Consider the following 20,141-nt stretch of genomic DNA (forward strand, 5'->3'; position numbering starts at 1 on the left):
GGACACTTCCACTGCAGAGATACTGGGTACTTACAGCCCTGGAGTGAAGCATCATTTGATCCTTGAAAATATACTCTATAGGTTATATGAAGAGTTAACAGGGACACATCAAATGCAAAATATTATCACAGACTTGTAAGAAAGGATTGATGTTGAAAATATTGCATGTAATACCATATCAAAGAATCATGTTCAAATCGACCACACTAAGCCACAACACACACATTAGTAAACACAGCATGCACTTGGTACTACAATTGAAATGGCAAATAGTGGTGGGAATCGGTTGAAATTTCATAATCAATTATCGGTTGCTATCGGATTGTCCCATTGATTGTATAATCGGTTACACTGATTAAGAATTAAATATCCTTAACAACTTGTGGAATTCCCAGGTAAACATTGAACTCTGTTACAATACTGCAATACTGTGTATTTGTCATTTTTTAAATTATGTGATAATAGTGAGCATTAAATGAAATATATCAGCTTTTGTGGTTGGTTTCTGTGAAAAACGTGACTTGAGGGGGCATCTACAAGAACCCCAAAACTCCCGAATATAATATGTTTCATAAGTTTTAATTGTCATTTGAGGCAAGATTGTACAAAATCACAAACAACCCAAGTCTACATTGATCAACAAAAAATGTGTACAAAAATAAATACTGACAGGCTAGCAAGATATATACTACCCATCAAAAGTTTAGACTCACATGTATATATATATGGTAACATCGAAGACGTGGTCTCCTAACTTGGGGGAAACAAACTGCAAACCTTATGCAGATAAATTGCATGAGGATCGTATGTAAAGCCGGGAATTAGCAATCAGCTGTGAACACGCTTCCTGGTGATCTAGTTAAAACATACCCAATAATACAACGGAATGAATTCCGACGCAGTGAACATCTAAAACTATTATTTTACCAAGAGAAATATATCTTAGCATTGTGTAATTTTACTTACAGGTTTTGCTCTTTAAATGTAAAATATGTATATCAATACTAAGGTTATATGGACCCTCACGAACATGGTAAGCTGAAGTTGTATGTGCATGGAATGAGGTGAAATACACATGCCAGTTTGTTGTGATCGCCAGCTGCAATAAATATGTCATTTTGCAAAACGAAGTACTATATATATGCGTATCCATTTTTACACTTCATTTTGAGGCGTGAGTAGACACAATATGATTGTGATTTCTGTGAATAATAGAAGTTATAATTATCGGTAACTGCAAGTTGTCTTGGGGTCTGAGTTGGGTATTCATCGCTGTTTTTGTAAGTATTATTAGCGACAATCGATTATGAAATTTTGCAATAGATGATCGCATCGGAAAAGGGTAACCGATCGGAACACCACTAATGGCAAACAATATATTGATCAATTGCATCAATTAAGAATAGGCAAACATTATTGCAGTAATCAAGCCTGAAATCAGATATTAGTTAGTCACTCTTAAAAAGAAGGAGGAAATATATTTTCTTGAATATGAAAGAGTCACACCACCAGCAAGGAACATTAAAAGAAAAATACAAGGTGTGTAGCGCTAAGAGCCAAGGCATACAAATACAAGACTGGGGTTTTCCTTTGCATCAAAGAAGATTTTTCAGCATGTAAAATATTACATCTCAAACAACAGAAACAATAACAATAATTATAAAAATGTCAAACTCACTGATTCCTACAGCTGACACGTGAGAATAAAGACAGCTGAAAATACTGACTTCTATTTATGAAATGATTCTGATAAAAAACAACTTCGTTGCTGAAATGTTGCTCAGTCAACTTCTTCCATCCTTGATGCATCATCTTCATCTTCATCCCCTTCAAGTGGTGGCATCTCATCCGTGCCAGATTCTACTGCAACTTCTGATGGGATATCATCTTCATCAATTCCTGGAAATAAAAGAATAAAAGGTAAGGATAATGTCAGCTTTACGAAAACTGGATGCTATTCCAATTGTAAAAGGCTATTCCATTTAACATCAACACACAAAAAAATAAAATGGCACCAGTGGGTGAATGTCATTACTTGACCAAGGAACCGTCCCTAATAATATATCATTTCAAACAGACACTGATTCAGATATGAAACCAAACACCACTTACGCAGACATTGAAACCTGACAGAAAGCAAATTTCACAAACAAAACAACGATCTTCATTGGGATAGGGTTTGCTTCACATAGCTGTCTACATTCTACATATTAGCCATCTGAAATCATCCTACATTTTGTGAATTTTGTAATGAGAAAAACTATTCTTCCTTTGTACCAAGATATATATCTTGAATCATAACCTTCCATACCAATACATCTCTAAAAACAATCACCAAGAGCTTACCTAGACCCAGCTTGATCATCCTGTGTATCCTGTTGCCATGTGATGTTGGGTCTTCCAGGGAGAAGCCAGAGGCAAGGAGGGAGGTTTCAAACAGCAGCATGCACAGATCTTTCACTGCCTTGTCATTCTTGTCTGCAGCTGCCTTCTCCTTCAGCGTCTTCACAATGGGATGGTCTGGGTTGATCTCCAAGTGTTTCTTAGCTGCCATGTAGCCAAAAGAGCTGTTATCTCGCAGTGCCTGGGCCTTCATGATTCTCTCCATGTTGGCTGACCAGCCATACTGACTTGTGACAACACAGCAAGGGGAGGTAACCAGACGATTGGAAACCACAACCTAAAACAGACAAATCATCATTTATTCCACAAATACGGAAATCTACAAAAACAGAAATCCAACAAACTTTTCAATATATGTATTGGTATCTTTCACTACTAAATCCTCAAAGCCTTAACTTAACAGAGCCAGATTTGCCTTTTTGAAGCCCTTGTCAACACAGTAAACATCCAAGCATAATCTCTCAAAAGAGTCAAGAAAAGTAACTAACCTTTTCTACTTTCTTGTCAAGGATCTCCTTCATGACCTTGCACAGTCCTACAAACTGAGCCTTGGCCTCCTCCAGTTTCTTCTTTTCTTCCTCATCCTCTGGCAGTTCCAGACCTTCCTTGGTGACACACACCAAAGTCCTGCCATCATACTCCTTCAGTTGCTGAACACAGTACTCATCAACAGGGTCGGTCATGTAGATCACCTCAAATCCCCTCTTCTTCACTCTCTCAACAAAGGCAGAGTTCTGAACTGAGTCCTTGCTTTCACCTGGAATATGATACACCACAACTTAATTTGAGATGAATACCTCAAAATCAGAATTTTAAACTGTGAAACCCAAACAACGATCAATTCAGGAGTCTGATATTTTCCAGCACAGAATGTTCCTGTAGATAACAAGTCGCAATTCAAAAGGAATTCAACTGAGGCTTAAAAATCATATTCTATTATTCCACTAAGAATATTACCATGTAAAAATGTCAGAACATGTTACCAATACAGCCTAAGCACTACAAAATACCAAAATAATTGAATCATTAACAAGATATTTTATTGGTTGCTCAACTCAGTAATGATTTATCTATATGATGGAAATCTGTATAATAAAGAGTCTGGACCAGACAATCCACTGACACCATAAGCATTGATCTGTGCAATTAGGATATGTGATATGCATTACTAATTCATCCTGCTAGACAAAACAACCCTCTTGGTTGCCTAACAGGAGGTTCGTTGGTTGGCTTGTTGTTTAACACCGTACTCATTCCAGCAGTCTGTAAATAATAGAGACTGGACCAGACAATCCAGTGATAAACAGCATGAGCATCGATCTACGTCATTGGAATACGATGACATGTGTCAACCAAGTCAGCGAGTCTGACCACCCGATCCTGTTAGTGACCTCCTACGACAAGCATGGGTTGCTGTAAATCAATTCTAACCCGGATCTTCACGAGACCTAACTGGAGGTAGCCATTAGCACCAAATATAGAATTTGTTCACATTGTCAGCCCAGTTGGCAACCAAACAGAAAGGAAGAGGACTAGCATTTACCTGTGATGTAGTAGATGCTTTTCTGGTTTTCCTTCATGCGAGACACGTAGTCCTTCAGGGAGGTCACCTCGTTTCCTGACTTAGAAGTGTAGTATCGGAGCAGGTGTGACAGCTTCTTTCTGTTGGTGGAGTCTTCGTGGATACCAAGCTGAAACAAGAGACAAAATGACAAGTCAGGTCAACAAGTACACAATTCAACATCTCCGAACATTATACAACATCTCTGAACATTTGAGCTGCAAGCATACTGTTTAAACAGAAGTCGTACAAAAAGAAAATATGCTATTTAAAGACAATTTTTATTTGGTTCGGTTTGGTTGTTGTTAAACGCAGGATATTCCAGCTATATGATGGTGGTCTGTAAATAATCAAGTCTGGACCAGACAATCCAGTAATCAACAGCATGAGCATCGTTCTACCTAACTGGGATGCTATGACATGTGTCAACCAACTCAGCAAGCCTGACCACCCGAACCCGTTAGTCGCCTCTTACGACAAGCATGGGCTGCTGAAGACCAATTCCAACCCAAATCTTTACAGGTCTGAAGAAAATTTAACACAATGTTTGCCCATTGCACCATAAACAAATCACTGTACATGCCATTGCTTACCTTGAGTTTTTTGCTGAACTGTTCATAGAATTTCTTGAAGTTGTCTTTGTCTTCCATGATGTCATCAAAAAGTTCCATGCATTTCTTCACCAGATTCTTACGGATAACCTTCAGAATTTTGCTCTGTTGCAACATCTCTCTGGATATGTTGAGAGGAAGATCCTCAGAGTCTACTACACCACGCACAAAGTTCAAGTACTCTGGAATGAGGTCTTCACAGTTGTCCATGATAAACACACGTCTCACATACAGCTTGATGTTATTCTTCTTCTTCTTGTTCTCAAACATGTCAAATGGAGCTCGCTTGGGCAGGAACAGCAAAGCACGGAACTCCAGCTGGCCTTCCACTGAGAAGTGCTGAAATCACAGGAGAGAAACTGACACTGGCACTTCCACAAACATAACAATTATCCATTGTTACAATCCATATCATTTTCATGCTATTCTGATTTTTACACCCAAAAGAATTAGTTTCAGTGGATAATGAAAACTTGATTTTCTACCAAAACATATTTTTGGCAGTTCTCTATCAAATATATACCTTGACAGCAAGATGGTCCTCCCAATCATTTGTCAAGGACTTGTAGAACTCGGCATATTCTTCCTTGGTGATATCATCTGCATTTCTGGTCCACAGTGGTTTGGTCTTGTTCAGCTCTTCATCTTCTGTGTATTTTTCCTTGATCTTTTTCTTCTTCTTCTTCTTGTCTTTGCTTTTGTCTTCATCCTCATCAAGATCCTCTACCTTGGGTTTATCCTCATTCTGAAACCATATGCAACTTCATCCATTGAAACAAGAAAAGGTACAGACAATACAATAAACCTGCCTTTGTGTGCAACTGCTGCAAAACCATTCATTAAGTAGCTGAATTAACTGGAGTGGATTGTTCAGAAACCCACCTCTTCCTCATCTTCTTTCTTCTCCTCATCTTCTTTCTTCTCATCATCTTCTTTCTTCTCATCTTCCTCGTCATCAGACACCTCCTTCTCCCTCTCCTTTTCAACCATCAGCTTGATGGGGTAGCCAATAAACTGGGAGTGCTTCTTCACTGTCTCCTTGATGCGACGCTCCTCCAGATATTCAGCTTGGTCTTCCTTCATGTGAAGGATGATTCGAGTCCCACGAGGGAGGGTGGGATCTAAAATACCAGGATAAAATAAAGTCATTTCAATCCCCACGGTTAAACACATGCAGTAACACAGTGACAATCATTCTGATCAATCACAAACCTAGGCTTAAATCATATTCTAAGATGCCTAGCGGTTAGAACAATCGAAAAAACAAACATTATCAGACAACAGAGGTATAGTTTTTTGATGATTTTTAAAACAATTGAATGACGTTATCCTGTCACTGCGCCATTCTAGTGTGCCCCCTCGTAATCGAAACATTTTACATTACGTCACAATGTAAGCGACGTCACGATGCATGTCAGTTGTCATCGCCTCGTACGGCCTCCTACAGTAAACTACTCCGTTGCATCCCGTTTCTTGGTTTGCAGTTGCTTCACGCAGCTAACATCACTGGTGGAAACATTACGTTTATGTTTGACGACGGTTAAAATGTGTCAATTCGACTCACAAGTTTTCAGAGAGACGGTAACGTTCACAATGTTTACATTCCCGCAATGCAATCGTGGAATGTCGCTTGACTACTCAGCTTCATCTGGATGTACTGATCTAAACTTACGTTGGTGCGACGGTCATATTGCCCCAGATGGTTTACGTTAATGACAGATGTAATTAAAATAATTCAGAGAAGATATTTAATCCGAACGTAAACCGTCATCAAACTCTTATCATTCGTCTTAACGTAGGGGGGCAGACACATCAATAGAACAGCGCACCTGTTAGCCCTGTGCGAAAATTCACCGACACCGTCGTTTGTTTTCTGCCTTAAATTAATCGTAATTATCCTTAGAAAGTATTAAATTTGGCATCTTAGAAAAGCGTCCTCGTACTTTAAGTATAATAGTTCAGGGCGAAAGTATGCTTTATTACACTATACATGTAGAACGAACTGTATTTCTTAATTCATAACATTCTAGTGAACACATTCCTAGGTATTAAAAGTAATATTTATAAGTACTTACAACTTGTTGCATACTCAGGACTAGTATTAACAGTGTATGAAATATGCCAAAAAAACAGTCAGACGTCAGGGCTGGGAGCTTCAAAATGTTATCAGCCTAAAATGGATCTATAGCCAGACCAGGGAATCCAAAGAAAATAACTCATATTTTAATGATGATTTAACCCATTCAGCACCACAGGCCAAATAATCACGAGTCCCAGTACGGTGCTTGAGCTTTGGATACAATAGTTCAATGTTCAAACAGTATAGACTAGTAATTGTCAAGTCCAAATTTAACGCTCAATTGGAAAAATAGATTTCAATACATGGTGAATTTACTCAGCTGTATGGAACATGTTTACCAGACCATCGGGCTGGCTAGCTGCAAATTTAGACTGTCCATCAGATATCTAGCCCATCTCGGGCGGTCGGACGGGCCTTATTTCATACACTGGTATCAACTAAACATGAAATGGTACCAGTGTTTGCTCTAACTGTTTTCCATTCTGCACTTTGTAAATATTATTTTTTACAAACAACTGACAATCATATCAGATTAAAAACCTAGACTTGAATTTTATTCATAATATTCAAGTAAACTAATTCGTAGCTATTTACCATTTGAAGTTCTGATGGTGAACGACCCTCCAGCTGATGACTCCCAGATGTACTGTTCATCATCATTGTGTTTCGACTCGACAACCACCCTCTCTGCAACAAGGTAGGCGGAGTAGAAACCCACACCAAACTGTCCAATCATAGAGATGTCAGCGCCAGCCTGCAGGGCCTCCATGAAAGCTTTTGTTCCAGACTTGGCAATAGTACCAAGGTTGTTGACAAGATCGGCTTTGGTCATACCAACACCGCTATCCTCGATGACAAGGGTATTGTTCTCCTTGTCAGGAACAATTCGGATCTGCAGGTCTTTGTTGCCATCCAGTTTGGATGGGTCTGTGAGAGATTCGTAACGAATCTTGTCCAAAGCATCGGAGCAGTTGGAAATCAGCTCTCTCAAGAATACTTCCTTGTTGGAGTAGAAAGTGTTGATGATCAAGCTCATCAGTTGGGCAATTTCTGCCTGGAAGGCAAAGGTTTCAACCTCGTCCATCTGGGCTTCCTGAGATCCTTCCTGGGCTTCCTGAGATCCTTCCTGGTCTTCCTCAGATCCTTCCTGGGCTTCCTGAGATCCTTCCTGGGCTTCCTGGGCTTCCTGGTCTTCCTTAGATCCTTCCTGGTCTTCCTCAGATCCTTCCTGGGCTTCCTGAGATCCTTCCTGGGCTTCCTGGGCTTCCTTAGATCCTTCCTGGGCTTCCTGAGATCCTTCCTGGGCTACTTCTTGAAGTTCTGACATCTACAAGTAAAAACCCATAAACCTTGAACAGGATGCTTGTTACCTGAACTCACATTACAACTATTTTTTCATTCAGTAACCAGATCCAGGTCATACATGTTGCACAGGGTACCAATTCAACAAAGTTATCCTAGTCCTGAGGTGATGATAAGTACCACATGTACACTGACATTCATCTACAATGCCCACAATGTTTATTCTGCTCTGTGGAAAGTCCTGCTGGATGAGTATCTTCTGTAACATACCACTGCATAAAACAACACTCCTAACAACTCCTTGTGGATATCCGGGTTAGAATCAATCGTCAGCAACCCATGCTTGTTCTAGTGAGTGAGTTGGGGTTTACGCCACCTTAGCAATATTCAGCAATATCACTGCAAAGGACACCAGAAATGGCTTTCACACATTATACTAGTGTTGGGAATTGGTTAAATCATAATTGATGATTGGTTCACTACAACCGATCAATCATCGAAAATAATTGGTTTGCGTCATTTATCAAATGTTCCTGTTATCTTTGTTAATGCACACACACAAAATAAAGAAAAAACATGTAGTAATTTGGGTCTTTTGCAAATTGCACAAAATCCATTGGCAAATTTCGCATATTTAAAGGATGATTAGTATGTTAGGAACACAGATTTCCTGGATTCTTTAAAATAAATTCAATCATGACTTGGAACGAGCTTGTAGTGCTTATGAAATGTAAATTTAATGACACAGACAAAACCAACCTTGTGTAAAATATTGTTGATGCAAACAAGTGTTCCAAAATTGGTTGTGTTCGATTATGAGAAAACACAATCGATTGCTTGGTCGTTTAGGCACTGCGACCAATCTTCGATTATTTCAATTAATCGGACCACCACTACATTATACCCATGTGGGGAATCGAACCAGGGCATGACGTGAATGCTTTTATTACTGGGCTATCCCACTGCTACATGCTTGTTCTAAGAGCTCACTTAAGGGTTCGGGTGGTCAAACACAGGTGGTCATGTATCCCAAAAGACATAGATCAGTGCACATGACGCCCAACACTGGACTGGCTGGATCCAGACTTGATTATTTACAGATTTACTTGATTATTGCCATGACACACCTGTGGCATGTGGCATGTAATGTAAACAACAACAAATGATAGCATGACACCTTTCAATATCATCAGGAAATAATAAAAGGAACGTGTCACAACATTCTGTACATAGCATATATTTTCCGTATTTAAACACCAGACATACAGTCTGTTTGGGTTAAAATGAGAACAATGAATGAGTGAGTGAGTGAGTGAGTGAGTTTAGTTTTACGCCGCACTCAGCAATATTCCAGCTATATGGCGGCGGTCTGTAAATAATCGAGTCTGGACCAGACAATCCAGTGATCAACAGCATGAGCATCGATCTGCGCAATTGGGAACCGATGACATGTGTCAACCAAGTCAGCGAGCCTGACCACCCGATCCCGTTAGTCGCCTTTTACGACAAGCATAGTCGCCTTTTATGACAAGAATGGGTTACTGAAAACCAATTCTACCCCGGATCTTCACGGGTAGAACAATGAATGATAAACACCAACTTCACACCGACGGGTCACAAAGTGGCTGACTAGTAGTGCTGAGTTGTAGGGGTGGGTATTGCAGAGAATTTTCATATTGCGATATATTGCGATGCAAACGCATGTATTGCAATATATTGCGTGAAGTGAAAACTACTTATAATCGAGTAATGCTTGATTTATAGAGCAAATACACAGCAAATTCACTATGCTTGATTAAGCGTTAATAACAAATTTTATTCATGATTAAAAATAAAAATGTGAATAATATTTGGCACAAATGAAAAAAAGGAAATATCCGAAGATTTCCGAGTGTTACGAAGTTTTCCGAATGCAAGTCAAAATACCGGTTTTCGATCAGCGTATCGCAATACGTTTCGTTTTCATGTCTGAACCGGTAAATACCGGTAAAGCGGTTATATTGCGCAGCCCTACTGAGTTGCACCTTTAGTGCGCGCCAGCACTGTTCCACCAGAGGCGTGTTCAGAACCGCGAGCGCCCGCGCGATTGCCTCCCGCGAGCGCTCGGATCGGCCCTGAACGGACGCGAGCGCTTGGTTACAACAAAACCATTCGTGACCAACTCGTGTTGTTCCGGGACAAGCCGAATAGCTTCTTTTATTCTATTCTTAAGGGTGAAATACTGACATATTGGTGAAAAGAAAGATGGTATTTTCATTTTCACTGAGTAGTATATCACTTTTGCCTGGAACTACGAAACACGAACTACGAAATCGATGTCTCGATCATTTATAAACAATGATCAAAATATAATAAAAAAGAATATATTTTGTTAATGTCAATGGTTACGCCACTCGTGAACATATCAACTTTGTCAGACCACTCGATGAAATATACATGTTATATGACAACATTAACAAAATATCCTCCACGCTTTCTTTTTGGAGGTTACGGAAAGGGGCGAGTGGTGACGAATGACATTAAACATGATCGCCATCTTGGTTCGCTTGGCGAGGCAGCTGTGAGAATTGTTCGCGTGCGCGCGCGGGCGCTCGAGCGGGCACAGGCGTTCAGGATCGAGCGCTCGCTAGCGTTCGCGGGCGCTCGCGGTTCTGAACACGCCTCAGCTGTCTGTCATCTGTCAGTGTGAAGCGTGAAAGTAAAACAATGTTACATGATAGTTTCTTACACAACTTTTTCCATGATCGATCATAAAATGTCTGATTACAGATCCTGTTGGGTACAGAGGTTTCAGGACTATGTGTCTTATTTATGTTTTGTGCACTTATCTCTATTTCGAGTTATTTAATCATTCATCATTCTCAATTGAACCCAAACGGACTGTAGAATAGAACAGAACTCGGTGGGTAATATTGAAACTCCAGTCTAAAACAGCATAATCAAATCCAAACTCATCCCAGAGAAGTATTAAAGGCATACAGAACTCGGTGGGTAATATTGAAACTCCAGTCTAAAACAGCATAATCAAATCCAAACTCATCCCAGAGAAGTATTAAAGGCATACAGAACTCGGTGGGTAATATTGAAACTCCAGTCTAAAACAGCATAATCAAATCCAAACTCATCCCATAGAAGTATTAAAGGCATACAGAACTCGGTGGGTAATATTGAAACTCCAGTCTAAAACAGCATAATCAAATCCAAACTCATCCCAGAGAAGTATTCAAGGCATACAGAACTCGGTGGGTAATATTGAAACTTCAGTCTAAAACAGCATAATCAAATCCAAACTCATCCCATAGAAGTATTAAAGGCATACAGAACTCGGTGGGTAATATTGAAACTCCAGTCTAAAACAGCATAATCAAATCCAAACTCATCCCATAGAAGTATTAAAGGCATACAGAACTCGGTGGGTAATATTGAAACTCCAGTCTAAAACAGCATAATCAAATCCAAACTCATCCCAGAGAAGTATTAAAGGCATACAGGAGCGGGAAAACTGGTTTTACAGCAGGCAAAGCCTAAAAACTAAGGTACAATCCCACGGCATGCCTTCACTTTAATATTGATGTATTACTACACAATGTAAGTACCCAGCACATCGTAAATAACCAACACAAACCTTCAACATACTAAAATATTAAGCCTAAATTATTATCTTTGGTTTGACCTTGACCTTTAAGAATATGATTTTAAACTGAAAAATGCTTATTTTACAATGTGTTTACAAAATGGTCTTTCATTAGGTAATGATATTGAAACTGATATTGAAAATATGACATTGAGTTTTATAATCTTCACTATTGGCATGTGTCTTCATGTTAGTCTCATAAGGTCATGACCTAAAATAAATTAAAGGTTTGGGGACAGTCCAAACACCAAGGAAAGGCTTATAGCCTATCCACCTTTGCTATAGCTTAACATAACATAAGGGTCACTAAAAACCTGCGCCACAAATTCCAGGTCCACTAAACGGGCGGTGGGGTAGTCTTGAGGTTAAAGTATTCGCTCGGTCGAAGCCCTGGGTTCGATTCCCCACATGGATATAATGTGTGAAGCCCGTTTCTAGTGTTCCCCGCCGTGATATTGCTAGAATATTGCTAAAAGCGGACTAAAACCCAACCCACTCACCCACTCACTCACTCACTGAGGCACTGTTTTAACACATTCGCTTACATCTTCACCAGAAGCAAATTCCTGAGGCATTATGGAAATAGAACTTACATTTCATATGAGTAACAAGTGTGCCAAAAACAATTCTCTGGCCCCATTGGCCCACAGCTAGTGACTACATGATGGTGATTTCTTCCTTAATTGTTACGTACATCAGTCAGCCTCAATCTCTAGCTAGAGAAACTCTTACAAAGTATGAAAACCATTTCTGGTATTGCTAGAGTATGGCTCAAAAAAACCAGCGTAAAAATATACAGACTCACTCACTCAACACCTTCTGCTATCAGAAGCAAAATACCGCTACTCTATTTTCGTTATCAAAGAACACCACAACCTGGAATAGTATAATCAGTGACCTAAGTTCAATGTCAACCAACAAGGCCATCTCATGCCGAGTACACTATCAAATTGAATCGATATAATACAATACCAACGTCCGCAGTTGATACAAAACGTGGTGAAAGTGGTAAACAGTGGTAAACGCCCCGTTCTGTACCGGGACTGATTAACAATTACACGGAAATACAAAAGGAAAATACAGTTACGTTTGTGCAGTAGGCTTTTTAACCAGAAAAAAACGAACGCAGAAAATTCGAAAAGTTGAAAAGATGAATCAATATTTGTATTTACTTATACTTATTGATGTACACGTTCACACAGGTGTACCACAGGATGATTATAACCAACTGAGATGACTATTTGATAAGATATCAAGGCCTAGTTTCACTTTGACTGGATCTCACAATGACGCCCACTGATCGTTCCAGAACTATCCAGGTACATGTATACGACTTCCTGAATGAACAGAACGCTTAGCTAAAATTGACTAATATTTTCTTTCGCTAAACCACAATTAGATGAATGAATTGACATTTTACTTAAAATGCATATCTATACACATGAACATACATATCTAAACTGATAAAATAATATATAATCAGCTAATATTGGCTCAGGAACAACACATTTGTAGGTCTACTAGTCAAATGTGCATCTATACCAATATGGCATTCCATCACGTAATTAGTGTTAAACGGTCTTGAAAAGGTCTTTGTAATGTGCCATGAATCATCATCACCTTCGTATTAAACAAAATTATACTTACTTTCCTCCTTCCTGGTTCTTGCCTTGTGCGCCTCGGTGTGAGAACGAGTTAATAGCCACATAGGAGAGAATGTTCTCGGCGATGTTGTGTTGTGGTGAAGCGTTCACGTTCCGAGATGAATTTTATTCGTTTCTCATTTTGACATACGCATGTCATGACGATTCCACATTTATCCTATATACCACCAAGGTGTCACTCCTAACACGGACTACGTACCTCGTGTTTGAATACAACACGTGGTGGCATAACTTATATTCCTTTTCCTCACCTTCCAGAACCGTGTCTTCGACAAAGCAAGCAATCGCATAAATGCGGTTTTCCGTTTCATCGGGGTTTACCGTTGCTAAATATAGTATTCCTAGAATTTATTGAGAAAGTTGTTTCGGCAAATATAGAATAGCAAGTTTCGGCAAGTATAGAAGTTATACTTAAACGATTATGTTGAGATGTGATTCTCTTACAGTCTAAGTGTCTTATCAGTACTTTGTGAGACGTCCTTGCCCTGCGACCCGTGAAGGTACGGGTTAGAATTGATCTTCAGTAACCCAGTATTGCACCGTGTCGTAAGAGGCGACTAACGGGATCGGGTTGTCAGGCTCGCTGTCTGGGTTGACACATGTCATCGTATCCCATTTGCGTAGATTGATGTTCATGTTGTTGATCACTGGATTGTCTGGTCCAGATCCGATTATTTACAGACCGCCACCATCTATCTGGAATATTACTGAGTGCGGCGTAAAACTAAACTCACTCACTCCTCGCCCTGCAGTACACGACTGAATGCGCCTAGGTACACTACCGATCAAAGATTGTAGGAATCGCGTAACAGCGTATCCCAATATTCGACCACTTCTTTCTTCATATCCTCAATATTTCTTAGTCCTTTTTTCGTTTTTTCTGTCCTTCATTAGTCCCACACATTCTCAATAGGGTTAAGATCTGGGCTGTAGCTGGGCTAGTCTAAACCTTGAACATTTTCGTCCGACAACCACAGTCTTGGGTAGCCCGCAGTGTGTTTTGGATCGTTATCATGCTGGAAAATAGTTTTTTCGTTCGGGCGGTTGGAAGGAGTTGACTATTTAAGATGTCAAAATATCGTTCCTTCGTCAAACATCCAGGGAAAATACACAATAGCGTCACTCCACGTGATGATATCCCATCCCACATGTGAAATTTCAGGCTATGTTTTGGGCGTTGGTAGATTGTATCTTTGGTATCTTTTGTCCAAATATTCACACGGTTCGGCAAAAGACAGACAGAGCTTTCATAAAAAAAGAAAACATTATCCCAATCTTGATTTTCGTGAGCCCTACACCAGTTTAAACGCCTTTTTGTGCATCTTATATCAATGGTGTGGGAATTCCGTGCTTTTTCACCCAGTTAAGTCTTTGTAATTCTTGTCAAAGGGTTTCATTACATACCTGAGGACTTCCTCTATTAATATAGATCAGATCAGATCTCATTTCTGATATTCTCAAGGCGTTTCAATTTTCCCCTACGCACAATCTGACAAAGTCGCCGGCGATCCCTAGTACTGAACTTCCTTGGCCTCCCTGCCCCCGTCTTGTGCTCAATCCCAACTCCTGACTGAATATCTGAATACTCTCCAAAGTTCTGCATTGGGGTTCGAACACACAACAAAGGAATATGCCAAGTGGAAATGTGGATTGTCTTGAGAATAAAGGCTGAATCTGTTTATATCATCTGAGAATGGTCACATCATAATGGACACTACAGTTACTGATATGCAATTGTCGGACCATTTTGGGATTACAATTTCCTGGAATATGGTGAAACCAAGTAACTCCTCAAGGACTATTTATTGTCGGAATGTAAAGAATATGAACGTTGAAGAGTTTAGAAGAGATATTGCTCAGTCTGAACTTTAATTTAATCCACCGCAGGATGTGAATGGACTGGTTCAACTTCACAATGAAACTCTGACAAATGTTCTTCAGAAACATGCTCCAGTCGTTACAAAGAAAGTGAGTGATCGGGAAAACTCATGCTGGTATGATGAACGTGTTCTGAAGGCTTAACGTAAACGGCGCATAGCTGAACGTCAGTGGCTAAAGTCTGGCATTGAAGTACATCGACAGATCTACAAGAGTGCTAGGAATGATCTCAACCGGATTATTCGTACAGCAAAAGTGGAAGTGATTACAAATAGGATAAAGGGAATGGAAGGGAATCCTGGTAAACTTCATAATGTTATGAAGCAACTACTTGGTAGACAAGATGATCCTAAGTTACTGGATCATACTTGCAAGAAGACTCTTAATTGCTGACACTTCCTCAGGCTACTTTGAGGATAAAATCGCAAATATCAAGGATGGTTTCAAACATGATGTGAGACCGCCTCCGTGGTTTAGTGGTTAGAGCGTCCGCCCGGAGAGCGGAAGGTCGCGGTTCGATCCCCGACTGCGTCATACCAAAAGACGTTAAAATATGGTACTTGTTGGTCCCTGGCGCTCGGCATTAATGGGTACAACAAGGACTGGTCGGCTCGGAGTCAGTATAATGTGTCTGAGTGGGGTATTCCTGCTTCACTGCGACATGGTATCTTTGTGGGTTAGCACTATAAAACCAGCTTCAGTCTGGGCTAGTACAAGCAGCCACGCACATACACATACACGCATGCACGTCGTCATATGAGCGAAATATTCTCAAGCACGACGTTAAACCCAATTTCACCTGACCTCCAACATGATATTCTGCGTCCCAAGACAACAAGTGATAGTTCTCGTGAAATTAAGGCTCTTGTGCAATTTCAAACAATCACCCAAGACGAAGTTGAGAAGCTGCTTAAGTCTTCAAAGAGGACCACATGCCTGTTGGACCCACTTCCTACCAAACTGCTTTTTGACCACTTGGACATCTTGCTGCCGGCCATTACTAACATAACAAACACCAGCTTGTCTTCAGGTGTTTTCCCGGACGTCCTCCAGAAGGCAGTTATCAGACATCTTATAAAGAAGAAGCTGGATCGAAATTCATTAAGTAATTATAGACCTGTATCTAATCTTACTTTTCTTCCAAAGGTTTTGGAGAAGGCATCACATATAAGGTTGAGAGAACATCTGGTGAACAATAAACTGCTGGATGACTTTCAGTCTGCTTATCGCACCAATCACAGTACCGAGACAGCATTATTGCGGGTACTGAATGAACTGAGGACCAAGGTTGACAAGTGCCATATGGCGTATCTTACATTATTGGATCTCTCAGCGGCGTTTGACACAGTAGATCATCAACAGCTTCTCCAACGAGTCAAAGACGAGATGAACATTCTTGGTGTTCCTCTTACCTGGATCCAATCTTATCTTGACAGCCGAAGACAGCATGTTATCATAGGAGACAAACAATCTTGCTGTGCCAATCTTACATGTGGAGTACCACAGGGATCGGTTCTGGGTCCGTTACTCTTTGTGATATATATATACCAATCAACTAGGTGAAATCATAAAACGGCATGATCTCGGTCACCAATCATATGCTGATGATACTCAAGTCCAGGATAGTTTTGAAGTTTCACAAGTTGCTGAATCCCTTCAGAAAACAAGTGTATTGGCATCAGAGATAAAATCATGGATGACATGTAGCAAACTGAAACTTATCGATGGAAAAACTGAGGCTATGTTGGTAGGCTCTAAGCAACAGCTTCAGATGTCAACTGACAAGAACTTAAAACTTGTGATTGGTAACGCTGTTATAGATGTCTCATCCCGGCTAAAAAACCTTGATGTCTATTTTGACTCCGAGTTGTCCATGGATTATCAAGTTGACAATTTGTCAAGACCTGTACAGTGTTTGGTACTCTCGAGGTTGGACTATGGGAACAGTTTGCTTCTAGGCATCAGCAAAGAATCACTGAGTCCAAAATGTAGCGGCAAGAATCGTTACACATGCCCCAAAGTACTCTCACATTACGCCGATACTGAAGTCATTACACTGGCTTCCAGTTGAGGCGAGGATAGTGTTTAAAGTACTCTGTATCACATTCAAGAGTCTAAAAGGCATGTCACCAGAATATCTAAGTGAACTGCTAACCCCCTACAAACCATCCAGACAACTGCGATCGGAAAGCAGATTCTTTTTGAAAACTCCTTCTTATAGACTGGCCTCTTATGAAAAGCGTTCTTTCAGTGTTTGTGCTCCATCGCTGTGGCATGAACTGCCCCCCGCCTGAAAACTGTCACCATCTTTTGCTGCGTTCAAATCACATCTTAAAACGCATCTCTTTTTTACTGCACTATTAACTCTATTCAAACAGTATTATTATTTTGTAGAGCTTTGAGCACCCACTTAGTGCTTGGATTTAGCGCTATATAAATTTCCAGTAGTAGTAGTAGTAGTAGTTGACGTTTCATGGTAAATGACATGATGGGCGGTTGGGCGCTTTGGCCAATCATCTACCGATATTTATGGTCGTCTGATGCCTGTGAAGATCCGGTTTAGAATTTGTCTTCAGCACCCCATGCTTGTCGTTATAGGCGACAAACGAGATCGGGTGCTCAGGTTCGCTGACTTGGTTGACACATGTCATCGTATATCAGTTGCGTAGATCGATGTTCATGCTGTTGATCACTGGATTGTCTGGTTCAGACTCTGGAATATTGCTGAGCGCGGCGTTACCACAACCAACCAACCAACCTGTGGTCACCTGACGTTCAACGTCTAATGCAAATCAGTCAGGTGTCCGTTACACTGATAAATTGTTTACCTCATTAACTTTTTATTGAATATTACCTGCATATTTAATAGTACACTAACCGAAACATATTGTCCAAAAAAGTGCCATACACTGCCAAGACAGATTCTTCACCTGACATCTGGCAAATATATCACAGTGACTTGCAGGTTATGATAAAAACTGAAACGCGTGTTATATATGCGTCAATCATACTTGGAACCTTCTTTTGACCAGTGTGTGTGTACATTAATAATACATTCGTACCTTTCAAACGTTTTGGGGACCATGAAATATAAATGTTTGTACCAAATATTAGAACAAAAGGAAATGAAAACAAACATTTTATGCAAGATGTTTTCATATTTTGGCTGTTCACATGCAGTATGTCCACTGGGCTGAAGGAATGTCTGACAAAGTGTGGCCTCATAAGGCACTACTTAACCGAAAACGTCAATTTAGAAATTAGTCATCCTTCTCCATGACTTTTGGTGGTCATCTACCGTGATACTTGACTATCAACTGTAATGTATTCCCGATTCGTTCATTAATATTAACATATACAACTGATAGAAGAAACCGTTTAAGTTGTCACTGTGTATTTTAGACGCTTTATTTAAGAATATTAAACAGACATAACGCGTGTACGACAGAACAGGGAATAACCACATGCGAGAGAAACGATAAATACATGTATACTTCTGATCTTGCACGGTACCATATTTAGATCGCACGGCTGTTTCTCAAATGCCTAATCCGCCTCTGATGTGAACTGGAACTTTCCATAGCCTGTTACTATAAATTCCTGATAAGGTCTTATTGTGTTTCAGTGTTCACTGTGTTGTGACAGTGGTGTGTCATATTTAGAGAGTTCTAGAAGCAGTAATTGGGTATAACACAATGGGCCTTTCCACAACATTCTAACCCAGAGAGTTGGAGAATCTTCTGGGGTAATTTTCTCATGTATACCAGGGGCGTTACTCTAGCCTATTATCACAGCTTTAGTAAACTATACAAGGCCATCAAATGTGTGGAAACCATTCTCACCCTGGATAATCGGCCAAGGAAACTTTCAATCTGCCTTTACTGCTATTATCACTGTTACTGTTTCTATACACCTGTGCATTAATTAAGCACCACCCTATTTTGAAAATATGATGTGATGCTACAGAAAAGTTAGGGTATAGCCATCAGTTTAATCAACCTGTATATGGAAGCTTTATCCACTGACAGTTTTACAAATACCATAACCTTTTCTATTCTTTATGAAAGAATATGTTGATGAAAATGTGATGGGACTGAATTTTTACCCAAAATAACTGTTCCTCTCCTTCTCAAACTACACAATAAAATTAACTTTTGACTAAAAATAACAATTCTGTTATATACCAAGATGACATTTACACATCAAGTAAGCTTTAATTATGCATAATCAGGAAGAACCAGAATGTCAAAGATTCAGACCTTTTTCCAACAATTCAGATTGCTAATTGACAAAAACTGAAAAAGGCCACATAAATAAGATTATGGAATAAATTTTTTTATGATTTTGAGTTTATTGTAATGAATAAACACTTCTCCTTGCCGGATACTGATAATTACAGCTAAAATCTGTTTTGTTAGTGAAGCAACTTTTACTGCATTTAAAATTTTCCTTTTTTTCAGTTTGACTGTAACTTTTCCTAAATCCTAGTTTACAAACTTTCATCCATTCACAATTACGAATTTATAAGCCAAACAACAATCAATTATTACTTTCACTTTTCAAAATAAGGTATTAAACTTGTTTTAGGCCAGAAAAACACCTGTTATAAATATAGGCAATTATCCAATTAAAATACATGGTAATTTCAATGCTGTTTTCGTTTTCGAAATGTCAAATGATTGATCATATTAAAAGTTACTTTTGGAAAGTTTAGAATTTCATTTCAGACAAAATTAATTGGTAAAAATACAGGGTGGTGCTTATTTTATGCATATATTATTACTCAGTAATACCTTTGTAGTGCATATGCGCATCCAGTGTGTGTGGGGGGGTGTGCGAGAGAGATTTATATTTGTAAACTTAGTACATATAAGAATACAATTATTAATTATATCATATTCCTTTCTTTGTTGGTTTGGTACAGATGTTTCACTGGTTCCCTGTTAACTATAGGCAAACAGTTTTCAAGATCATCACCTACAGATCCTCATACAGTCACAAAACAGTG

The 20,141-nt window shown here is 39.6% G+C and overlaps 1 protein-coding gene across 5 annotated transcripts; it reads right to left on the reverse strand.

Moving 5' to 3' along the window:
* Positions 1-307: 307 nt before the first annotated feature.
* Positions 308-13,341, reverse strand: LOC124276121 (heat shock protein HSP 90-beta-like). 5 transcript variants are annotated; one of them, XM_046711786.1, is made up of 10 exons: positions 8,258-8,274; positions 7,965-7,982; positions 7,250-7,769; positions 5,458-5,696; positions 5,099-5,320; positions 4,558-4,914; positions 3,947-4,094; positions 2,892-3,160; positions 2,347-2,680; positions 308-1,899 (listed from the first exon to the last, which is right to left on the reverse strand). In XM_046711786.1, the coding sequence occupies exons 2-10, from the start codon at positions 7,980-7,982 to the stop codon at positions 1,781-1,783; spliced, it is 2,226 nt and encodes a 741-aa protein (XP_046567742.1). In that variant the 5' UTR covers positions 8,258-8,274; the 3' UTR covers positions 308-1,780. The 5 variants fall into 5 exon arrangements, with proteins under 5 accessions (XP_046567742.1, XP_046567741.1, XP_046567740.1 ...); XM_046711785.1 differs by having other exon boundaries at positions 7,250-7,781; positions 7,956-7,982; XM_046711784.1 differs by lacking the exon at positions 8,258-8,274 and adding an exon at positions 8,153-8,173 and having other exon boundaries at positions 7,250-7,781; positions 7,956-7,982.
* Positions 13,342-20,141: the final 6,800 nt, after the last annotated feature.

This window comes from Haliotis rubra, unplaced genomic scaffold, assembly GCF_003918875.1.
Source record: "Haliotis rubra isolate DU_JTF1 unplaced genomic scaffold, ASM391887v1 Scf206, whole genome shotgun sequence".
In the NCBI taxonomy this organism is placed as follows: domain Eukaryota; kingdom Metazoa; phylum Mollusca; class Gastropoda; order Lepetellida; family Haliotidae; genus Haliotis; species Haliotis rubra.

Bases quoted from the DNA above. Each gene is read 5' to 3' on its own strand.
- LOC124276121 (XM_046711782.1), bottom strand. The intron at 4,915-5,098 runs GTATATATTTGA...CTGTGATTTCAG, and splicing joins AGGACCATCTTGCTGTCAAG to CACTTCTCAGTGGAAGGCCA. The intron at 1,900-2,346 runs GTAAGCTCTTGG...TTTTATTTCCAG, and splicing joins GATGATCAAGCTGGGTCTAG to GAATTGATGAAGATGATATC.